This window comes from Otolemur garnettii, unplaced genomic scaffold (assembly GCF_000181295.1).
Source record: "Otolemur garnettii isolate 467f Iridium unplaced genomic scaffold, OtoGar3 scaffold00029, whole genome shotgun sequence".
Lineage (NCBI taxonomy): Eukaryota > Metazoa > Chordata > Mammalia > Primates > Galagidae > Otolemur > Otolemur garnettii.
Genome location: NW_003852424.1, coordinates 16,270,334 through 16,281,179, shown reverse-complemented (window position 1 = coordinate 16,281,179; position 10,846 = coordinate 16,270,334). Strand labels below are relative to the sequence as shown.

Here is a 10,846-nt window from a genome sequence, read left to right as displayed (position 1 = left end):
GACTATAGTCCCAGCTGCTTGGGAAGCTTGGCTCAAAGAATTGCTTGAGCCCAAGAGTTGGAGGTTTCTGTGAGCTATAGGGCTCTGCCAAGGGCGACAAAGTGAAACTCTGTTTCACAAAAAAAAAAAAAGTGCTGCCTGAGTCTCAAGGTGGTTGTAAGGATGAAATGAAATGAGGTAAATTATTCATTTATTCCTTCAATAAGCATTTATTAGCACCTACTGTGTGCTGGGCACTATTTTAGGTAAGTAGAATAGTGTCTCCACTATTCTGGAGACACTGCAGAGAGCAGGACTGACAAAAATTCTTAACTTTCTGAAAGGGACAGAAAGTAAACATAGTAAATAAGTAAATGAGGTCTGGCATGATGGTTCATACCTATAATCCTAGCACTTTGAGAGGCTAAGGCAGGAGGATTACTTGTGAAGCCAGGAGTTGGGACCAACATGAGCAACATAGCAAGACTCTGTCTAAATTTAACAACAATTTAAACATAAAATTAGCCAGGTGTGGTGGCCCATACCTATAGTCCCAACTGCTTGGGAGGCTGAGACAGGAGGATCACTTGAACCCAGGAGCTGGAGGCTGTAGTGAGCTGTGCTGACAGCACTGCACTCCAGCACGGACAACACAGTGAGACTCTGTCTCAACAAATAAATAAACAAACACACTGAGAGATACTAGGATGTAATAGTAATAATACAAAAACTAACACTATAGCATCAGCTAGAGGCTGTGGCAGCTCCCAGCACATGAGTCTGGAGAGGGTCAGGGCCTTTGAGAGGTGACTGGTGTGTGCACCCCTAATGAGGAGGAAGGCAGAGAGTTTACAAGGAACCAATGCATGAGGTGGGTCCCCAGGAAGCCACAGTTACAGAATGGCACTTCTGTCTAGGAAATATGCTTCTGTCTTGTTCCCAGGTCAACTCTCCCCCAGGCCTGGTCTCATAACATTGAGAACATTTCTCTTTTTGAAACTGAGTCTTACTCTGTCACCCTCGGTAGAGTGCTGTAGCATCATAGCTCACAGCAACTTCAAACTCTCGGGCTCAAGTGATCCTCTTGCCTCAGCTTCCCAAGTAGCTGGGACTACAGATGCCCACTGGCTATTTTTATTTACTTTGTTTTTTGAGACAGAGTCTCAAGCTGTCACCCTGGGTAGAGTGCTATGGCATCACAGGTCACAGCAACCTCAAACTCTTGGGCTTAAGTGAGTCTCTTGCCTCAGCCTCCCAAGTAGCTGGGACTGCAGGCACCTGACACAGTGCCCAGCTATTTTTTGTTTGTTTGTCGGTTGGTTGTAGTTGTCATTGTTGTCTGGTGGGCCCGGGCTGGATTCGAACCTGCCAGCTCCAGTGTATGTGGCTGGTGCCCCAGATGTTTGAGCTATAGGCACCGAGCCAGTCCACCAGCTATTTTTAGTAGAAATGGGGTCTTGCTCTTGCTCAGACCTTGAACTCCTAAGCTGAAGCAATCCACCCACCTAGCCTCCCAGATTGCTGGGATAACAGGCGTGAGGAACCACACCTGGCCGGAGAATATTTCTATGCTCATGTATCACTAACACTTTTCTATCACTGTCACTATTATGTGTTGAGTACTCGCCATGTGTCAAGTATATCTTCAAGAGTTATCTTGACTTTGCCCACTATTCACCCCCATCTCCTGACTCCAAGTACTCTAGCCCCGGTATTTTGTCTACCTACACCAACACTGTCTCCTCTGTCCTGGTCCCCAGCTCCTACCCTTGCCCCAAAGTCTGTCCCTTAAATAGCCCCTAGAGGCCAGGTGTGGTGGCTCATGCCTGTAATCCTAACATTCTGGGAGGCTGAGGTGGGTGGACTGCCTGAGCTCATGAGTTGGAGACTAGCCTGAGCCAGAGCGAGACCTCGTCTCTGTAAAAATAGCTGGGTCTAACAGGCACCTGTAGTTCCAGCTACTTGGGAGGCTGAGGCAGGAGAATCACTAGAGAAAAGAAGGCTAGGCAAGACAATTAAAAAAAAAAAAGAGTTCTGGGTGGCGCCTGTGGCTCAGTGCATAGAGCTCTGGCCCCATATACCAAGGGTGGCGGGTTTGAACCTGGTCCCGGCCAAACTGCAACAAAAAAATAGCTGGGTGTTGTGGCAGGCAGCTACTTGGGAGGCTGAAGCAAGAGAATCACCTAAGCCCAGGATTTGGAGGTTGCTGTGAGCTGTGACACCCCAACACTCTACCAAGGGTGGCATAGTGAGACTCTGTCTCAAAAAAAAAAAAAAAAAAGAGTTCAAAACCAGCCTGAGCAAGAGTTAGACCCCATCTCTACTAAAAATGAAAAACTGAGGCAAAAGGATTGCTTGAGCCCAAGAGTTTGAGGTTGCTGTGAGCTATGATGCCAAGCACGCTACAGAAGGCAACAAAGTTTGACTCTGACACAAAAAAAGCCCCCAGAGGGCGCCTGTGAGCACCTGAGTCAGGGCCTGCCCTCCTCTGCCCACAGCTCACCATGGCTACCACCTCCCTCAGGTTCAAAGCTTAAGTCCTTCCCAGAGCCCACCAGTCCCTGCACCACCTGTCCCAACCCCTCCCTTCCCCCTTCTCCCTCTCTCTTCCTCCTCACTCTGCTCCAGCCACACAGGCCTCCTCCTGTGCTTCCCACAGGACAGGTGAGGTCCTGCCCCAGGACCTTTGCACAGGGTGTACCCTCTGCCTGGAATACTTTCCTCCACATTTCCACATAGTTCATGCCTTCACCTCCTCCAGGTCTTTGCTCAAATGTTTCCTTCTGGCCAGGAGCTTCCTTAGCACTGGGATTACAGGTACAAGCCACTGTGCTCAACCTTTAATAGAAATATTTTAATAGGGCTTGGCACCTGTAGCTCAGCAGGTAGGGCACCAACCATATACACCAGAGCTGGCAGGTTCAAACCCAGCCCAGGCCTGCCAAACAGCAGTGACAACTGCAACCAAAAAATAGCCAGGCATTGTGGTGGGCACCTGTAGTCCCAGCTACTTGGGAGGCTGAGGCAAGAGAATCCCTTGAACCCAAAAGATTAAGGTTTCTATGAGCTGTGACACCACGGCACTGTACCCAGGGCAACAGCTGGAGACTCTGCCTCAAAAGGAAAAAAAAGAAATATTTTAATATAATAATAGGGCTGGCAGTAATAACAATTCCTTTTTCACCCTATTTAATCATGCCCAGGAGAGGAGCAGAAAGAGTGTGCTGATTTATGAACACATCTGTGGGAACTCAGAGAAGTTAGGCAGTTCTCTAGAGGTCACATAGCAAGGCAGTCACAGAGTCCAGGGCAGGGACCCCTGTGGGCAGGCTCGAAGTAGGCAGGGTCCTGGTAACATTGTGGTCCTTGGCAGGTGTTCATCGCCCAGACAGTGTTGCGGAACCCACCTGCAATGAGCCCTGCTGGGCAGTTGTCTCAAGCCACTGAGAAGCAGCTGCTGATCTACCTGCGTGTGGCCACCTGGAACCAGATTCTGGACCCCTGGGTGTACATCTTGTTCCGCCGTGCTGTACTTCGGCGCCTGCACCCACGCCTCAGTGCCCGGAGCAGGTCACTCTCCCTGCAGCCCCAGCTCCCACAGGGCTCTGTGTTGCAGTAGGGCCTGGGTGGCACAACTGGACATCACCCCTGCCTACATGTCCCCTGCCAAGCCCTCAGTCCTCTTTGACTGTCGCATCTGCCTGTCCTGATAACTACACAAGCTGTGTGCTGGATGGATGGAGGATTTTAGCTGCAGGATTTGGGTCATCTTCCATCCACCCTGGGCATACTCCAACTACTTCCTGACCCTGTCCAAGGCCTGTCCCCCTGCCTTAGCCCTTGTCCTCTACTTAGACCCCCTCCCCTTCTCAGAACTCTTCCCAACCCCAGGGAGGGGAGTTTTGGGGGTGCTGAGAAGAAAATCTTGTAAGGCTTAGAGTGGCCAAGGTCTCCCTTCCAGAAGTCCTCCTGACACTGACATGGAGGAGTCTTTGACCCCTGAAAATGACCTGCTTGCTGGGGTACAGTTGCTTCCCTTTGAGATCCTAACCTGGGAAGGCTATCTAGAAAAGCCTGAATGTGACTTGGGAGGACACCTCCTCTCTTGCCAACATATATTCCCACCTTTGGCTTTTTCCCTTTGGGTCCTGAAGTTGTCAACCTTGAGATTTATGGAGATTGGCTGGGTTCTAATGCCTCTCCCACCTCATTTATGGAATGTTTTTTTTCCTTTAAAAAAATTTTTTTTGAGGCAGGGTCTTGCTCTATAGCCCAGGCTGGAGTGCAATGGTGCCATCATAGTTGACTGAAACCTCAAACTCCTAGGCTCAAGCGATCCACCTGCCTTAGCCTCCCAAATAGCTGGGAGTACAAGTATGCACCACCAGGCATGAGTAATTTTTCTATTTTTTTGTAGAGATGGGGTCTGGTTATGTTGCCTAGACTGGCCTTGAACTGGCCTCAACTGATCCTCCTGCCTCAGCTTCTGCAAATTCTGGGATTACAGGCATGAGCCACAGCATCCAGCTAATCATTTCCTAAGTACTTTATAAATGTGTCTCCTTGAATTCTCTCAACAACTATGGGGGATTGAACCCGTTTTGCAGCTGAGAAAGAGGGAGGGAGAGAAAGATGTACACAAGACCATGGAGTGAATCCCTGCTTCCTCCACTCCTGACTAGGTACCTATGTCCATTCTTCTACTCAGTAACGTCTCAGACTCCCCACCCAGTCGGTGTTCAATAAATACTGGTGGAATGGACCAATGACCAAGCTTTTCTGGAGCACCTTGTAGGCACAGCACATGTGCTTATGCCCATATAGTGGTCGATAAGGATTTTGGCATACAGTAGGTGCTCATGAGGCATGCAGCCTTGCCTTAGACTCACCCAGCCCCTAGGTCCCCCAGCTCCACCTTCTGCTTTCCCTGAAAGCCCCCCCAAAGGACACACTGGCTTCAGAGCTTTAAGGTGCCTTTATTCACCTGGAGCCCTCACAGTGAATGAGGACAACCTGCCTGCACCCTCCTCCCACCAGGGCCTGGATCTGCTTACACCGCTGGGAGCCAGGCCCCCGAAACCAAAGCCCAGTGTTTCCACTGTGGCAACCCCCTCTGCCTGCTGGGTGAATGAGGTCACCAGCTGCTTCTGGAGGACCCAGGTTGGAAGGTCTAGGAGAGGGGAATACAGCAGCCTTAGTAGTGCCCCAGCCCCCAACCCGTAGCCCCACCACCACGAGAGAGGGGCCCTGGCTTTCTAAGCATGGGGGAGTGGGCAGACCCCTGAGCTGGTGAGTTGAGGGGCTGGGAGATCAGGAGGACTTCCCTGGAGGCAGGACCAGGAGTGACAGGTGTTCTGGGAGACTTGGACTTCTGGGGTCCCAGCTGTGGCTTAGGGGACAGGGCTGGCTTCTGGGGAGCTAAGGAGACCTGTGGTTGCAGGGCCATGTGGGAGGCTGTTGGGTCTCGGCCAGGGCCAGGGCAGGCCTGGGTGCTTTGTGCCAGATCATGGGGCTGAGACAGAGGCTGGGGGACTTTGCTAGGGGCCGGAGTGGGGGCTCTGGGTGGGGCACCTGGGGGCTGAGGTTGGAGTGGGGCAGGGGTGTCAGACTGAGCTCTAGGGTCCAGGCCGGGAATTGGTGGATGGAGTCCATTTTTGGAGCTGAGCCAGATTTTTGAACTGATCTGAGCTCTAGAACTAGAATTGGCTCCAGAACTAAGGTGGGCTCCAGAGCTAGGCCGAATTCTTACACTGGCCTCGGTCTCTGAGCTAAGCTGAATCCTGGAACTGAACTGGGTTCTGGAACTTAGGTGGGCTTCAGAACTGGGCTCAATTCTTGCAGAGCAGAGCTGGGTGCCAGAACTGGTTTGGGTTTTGGAGCTGAGTTGGGTTCCAGAAACAGGCTGAGTTTCAGAACTAAGGTGGGCTCCAGAGCTGGTTTGAATTCTTGAACTCGTCTGGGTCCCAGAGCTGAGCTTGGTTCTAGAACTGGGCTGACTTCCAGAGCTGGTCTGCTTCCCAAAGTCCAGCTGAATACCAGAGCTGGCTTGGGTTGTGGTCTGGAATTGGAATCTGGAACTTGTTAGGGTTTTAGAGAGGAGTTGAGTACCTGAGGTGGTTTGAACTCCTAGACTGTGTTGGGTCCTGGAGCTGGGCCTGCTTTCAGAACTAGATAAGGTTATGGAGCTTAACTTAGTTGCTACATTATTCTGGGACCCAGAACTAGACTGAATTCCAGAGTTTAGCTGGATTCTAGAACTTGGCTGGGTCTCAGCAACTGACTGTGTTTTGGTGGTGGCTAGGATTTCGGGAACAGTCTGTTCTTCAGAACTGAGCTGAGTTCTGGAGCTGGGTGGGGTGCCTAAGCTGGACTGAGCTCTGAAGCTTGGCCAGGCCTTGAAGTTGGTCTGGGTGCTTGAGCTGGACTGCATTCTGGAGCTAGTTTGTGCTTTGTGGGAGGAGTGGGGCTCCATTCCGGGCTGTGCCCTGGAGCTGGGCCTTGTGTCACAGCTGGATGGGGATCCAGAGCTGGATGGGGATCCAGAGCTGGTCTGAATTCTGGAGTTAGGCCTGGTTGCAGCACGAGGCTGGGCTCTAGAGTGGGGCACTCTCTCAGAGCTGAACTCATCTCTGGACCTAGACTGAACTACAGGATGAGGGGAGGTACTTGGGTGCAAGTGGGTTTTAGAGCGGGACTGAGGTTGGAATCCGGAATGGGCAGCAGCATGGATCTGGGTCCCTGAGCTGGTCTGAGATCTTGAAGAGGGTTGGGTATGGGTGCTGTCTTTGAATCCTGAGCTGCCTTGGGTTCTGTAGCTGGGCTGCTTCTTGAATCTCACCTGAGTCCCAAAAGTAATAGGTATTTTGGAGCTGGACTGAGTCTCCAGGTCTGTCATGGCGTTGTTTTGAGTTTGAGAGTCAGGTTGAGTCTTAAGGCAGAGCTTAATGTCTGAGCTGGCCTGGGCTCTGGAAGTAGGACTATTCTCTGAGGTAACTGGGGTCTTAGAACTTGCCTGGGTTCCAGAACTTGGCTTGATGTCAGGGCTCAGTTGGACTGTAGAAATGAACTTAGTCTCAGAACTGGCCTGGGCTTCAAAGCAGGGCTTGGTCTCCGATCTGGGCTGTGTTTCAGAGCTGAACTTGGCCTCAGAAGTGGGCCTGGTCTCGGAGCCAGACAGGACTCTAGAGGTGGACTCTATCTGAGAGCTGGCCTGGGCTGTAGAGCATTGTGTCGCCTCAGATCTGGGCTGGATTCTAGAGGAGGATTGGGTTTGAGAGCTGGATTGGATCTCCAAATTAGATTGGGTTCTAGAGAGAAACTTCACCTCAGAGCTGGCCTGGGTTCTGGAGCAGGGCTGGGTCTCAGGTTTGGACTGGGTTCTGGAGCAGGGTTCAGGTAGGGGGCTAGGCTCTGAGCTGGGGCTGTGTGCAGCCCCGGGGCAGACTAGCCACAGGCCTCCCTGGCCTCTCCGATGGCGGCCCACACCTCCACCACAAACTCGTCTGGGAAGGCAAACTCCCCCAAGACGGAGTCCAAACAGCGTGCAAACTCCTGGACACTCACTGTCTTCTTGGACGTCTCCACCATGGTGGACGCTGTGGGCCATGTGGGAGGGGAAGTCAGTGGGGACATTCTCTAGGCCTCAACTTCTCACTGAGACCCCTGCCCTCTCCCATGGACTTTCCTCCCCCCAGGGACCCCCCAGCTTACCCTGGCCCCTTACCCAGCTCTGGGTCCCGAATGCCCATGTAACTTTCAAGCAGGTCATCCACCTTCCGAGACGCCTCCTCCTCAAACTCACTAGGCTGGACAGGGGAGGGAAGGGGAAAGTGAGAAGCCTCTGGTGACTCCAGCTCAGCCCCCTCCTGGCTCCCACCCAAGGGAAAAGCAGACTGGAGCTCATGCAAGTCCTCAGCATTACTGCCCCACCTTTCAACGAAGACCCATTCTGCAAGCAGGGAAACTGAGACTGAGAAGAGCATCTCATCCAGGCTGCACCACATCAGCAGCTGAGTTCTAGGTGCAAGAACCCTAGAAGACCATTGTCCCGGCTCGGCACCTATAGCTCAACCGGCTAAGGCGCCAGCCACCTACACCTAAGGTGGCAGGTTCGAATCCCCAGCCCAGGCTCGCCAAACAACAATGACGGCTGCAACCAAAAAATAGCTGGGCGTTGTGGCGGGCGCCTGTGGTCCCAGCTACTTGGGAGGCAGAGGCAAGAGACTCGCTTGAGCCCAGGAGTTGGAGGTTGCTGTGAGCTGTAATGCCAGGGCACTCTACCCAGGCGGACAGCTTGAGGCTCTGTCTCAAAAAAAAAAAAAAAAAGAAGACCATTGTCCCACTCACTCACCACTTCCTCCACTGTGGCAGCCCCCCCAGAACGAAGCCGCAAGGTCTCCCTCCCACTGGTCACTTTCGCTTCCACAGGACATTTGCTGCTCCGGCTTCTCTGGCCAATCATATCTGGAAGGGACAGAATAGGCAGCAGGTATGTATTCTGGGTGGATCCACATCTTTGCAAAACCAAAACCCTGAGAAGCCACCAGCTGAGCCTTTCTAGAACCTTCTTCCCCTTCAAAGTCCTTCTTAAGTCCATGGAGTGAATCTCCAGAGACCCCATGGAATTCTCTTCCTGTCCCCAAGAAAATAAACCACGAGTCCAGAATTATAATAGAATAGGTCTAGAACCAATATACCCGTCCTGCAACCCAAACTTCTCTCCTCCTCTTAAAATGACTCTAGAAGGGACTGCTTATGACACTGTTTGTGGTTGGAGGATTGATTTAGGTAAGTTTTTGCTGTAGAACTCACTTTTTTTTTTTTTTTTTTTGCGACAGAGTCTTACTATTTTGCCTTTGGTAGAGTGCCATAGCATCATAGCTCATAGCAACTTCAAACTCCTAGGCTCAAGTGATCCTCTTTTCTCAGCCTCCTGAGTAGCTAGGACTATAGGTGCCCGCCACAATGTCCAGCTACTTTTTAGAGATGCGCTCTCGCTCTTGTTCAGGCTGGTATCGAACTCCTGATTTCCAGTAATCCACCTATCTCAGCTTCCCAGATTGTTAGGATTACAGGTGTGAGACACCACGCCCAGCCTCACTCTTACTTCTTAACTTTTAGGCATGGCTTTTAAAGTTCATAGCGGTGATACAGGGCAGACCTAGAACCCCCAAACTGAATGCTGCCCACTTTCCCTGCCTAGGATCTCTCTTCAGATGTGCCAGGGCACTTCTAGAACCTCTTGCTCTGGAATGATGCTACCCAAAGGGCCAGTCCATGATGAGATAAAGACATTGTGCCAGTATGTAAATCAACATGCTGCTTCCTTCATTGAGAAGTCTAGCTGTTTTTTAAAATCTGCTAAAATAAACAGGACAATATACATTTTAGAGCAAAGGTTCTCAACTAGGGGGTGATTTTGCCCTGCAGGTGGTATTGGAGATGTCTGGAAACACTTTTGGTTGTCACAGCTGGTATGTATGTGGGTGCTACAGGCATCTGATGGATTGAGGGCAGGGTCATTGCTCAACACCCCATAGTGCCCAGGATGCCCCACCAGGATGATATGGCCCCAGTATCATAGAGCTGAGTCTAAGAAACAATATATATATTTTTTGAGACAGAGTTTCATTTGTCACCTTGGTAGAGCGCCATGATGTCATAGCTCACAGCAACCTCAAACTCTTGGGCTCAAGTGACCTTCTTGCCTTAGCCTCCTTAGTAGCTGGGACTATAGGGACCACCACATGTCTGGCTAATTTTTTTTTTTTTTGGTAGAGACAGTCTCATTTCATCACCCTTGGTAGAGTGCCATGGCATCACACAGCTCACAGCAACCTCCAACTCCTGGGCTCAAGCAATTCTCTTGTCTCAGCCTCCCGAGTAGCTGGGACTACAGGTGCCTGCCACAGTGGCTGGCTATTTTTTTGTTGCAGTTTGGCCGGGGCCAGGTTTGAAACCCGCCACCCTCAGTATATGGGGCTGGTATCCTACCCACTGAGCCACAGGCACCACCCTGTCTGGCTATTTTTTAGCAACAGAGTCTTGCTCTTGCTTAGACTGGCCTTGAACTCGTGAGCTCAGGCAATCTACCCGCCTCAGCCTCCCAGAGTGCTAGGATCACAGGTGTGAGCCACTGCATCCAACAAATTGCAAAATCATATTCTAGGCTAGGCATAGTGGCTCACGCCTATGATCCTAGCACTCTGGGAGGCTGAGGTAGGTGGGTATCTTGAGCTGACAAGTTCGAGATCAGCCTGAGCAAGAAGAGACCTCCCAGATCTACTAAAAATGGAAAAACTAGGTGGGTGTCTGTAGTCCCAGCTACTTGAGAGGCTGAGACAAGAGGATTACTTGAGCCCAAGAGTTTGAGGTTGCTGTGAACTATGACGTCATAGCACTCAACCCCAGGGCAACAAAGTGAGACTCTGACCTCTGTCTCAAGACAAACAAACAAATATATTCTTATCTCATTTCTGAGTGGGACCAGTTCCAGGCTTCTTTTTCTTTTCTTTTCTTTTTCTTTTTTTTTTTGAGACAGAGTGTCACTTTCTCACCCTTGGTAGAATGCCATGGCATCACAGCTTACAGCAAGCTCAAACTCTTGGCTCAAGTGATTCTCGTGCCTCAGCCTCCCAAGTAGCTAAGACTACAGATACCTGCCACGACACCCGGCTATTTTTAGAGATAGGGTCTCATTCTTGCTCAGACTGGTTTTAAACTCGTCATGAGCTCAGGCAATTCACCTGTCTTGGCCTCCCAGAGTCCTAAGCTTCTTTTTCTTTTTCTTTTTTTTTTTTTTTTTTGAGACAGAGCCTCAAGCTGTCCCCCTGGGTAGAGTGCCGTGGCATTACAGCTCACAGCAACC

At 51.0% G+C, this 10,846-nt stretch overlaps 2 protein-coding genes across 3 annotated transcripts in view; one reads left to right on the top strand and one right to left on the bottom strand.

The window, feature by feature from the left end:
• The window catches only part of TBXA2R (thromboxane A2 receptor), a 12,386-nt gene extending 8,154 nt beyond the window's left edge, over positions 1-4,232 (top strand). For both annotated transcript variants that reach the window (XM_003788739.3, XM_023512592.1), the window contains one exon: positions 3,353-4,232. In XM_003788739.3, coding sequence (XP_003788787.1) covers positions 3,353-3,598 — 246 coding nt within the window. In that variant the 3' untranslated portion in view covers positions 3,599-4,232. The remainder of the gene's footprint in view (positions 1-3,352) is intronic.
• Positions 4,233-7,054: 2,822 nt separating this feature from the next.
• GIPC3 (GIPC PDZ domain containing family member 3) overlaps positions 7,055-10,846 on the bottom strand; it is a 6,308-nt gene continuing 2,516 nt past the window's right edge. Inside the window, exons 4-6 of the mRNA XM_003788738.3 lie at positions 8,330-8,442; positions 7,703-7,784; positions 7,055-7,574 (exon numbers count right to left, since the gene is read on the bottom strand). Coding sequence (XP_003788786.1) covers positions 7,423-7,574; positions 7,703-7,784; positions 8,330-8,442 — 347 coding nt within the window. The 3' untranslated portion in view covers positions 7,055-7,422. The remainder of the gene's footprint in view (positions 7,575-7,702; positions 7,785-8,329; positions 8,443-10,846) is intronic.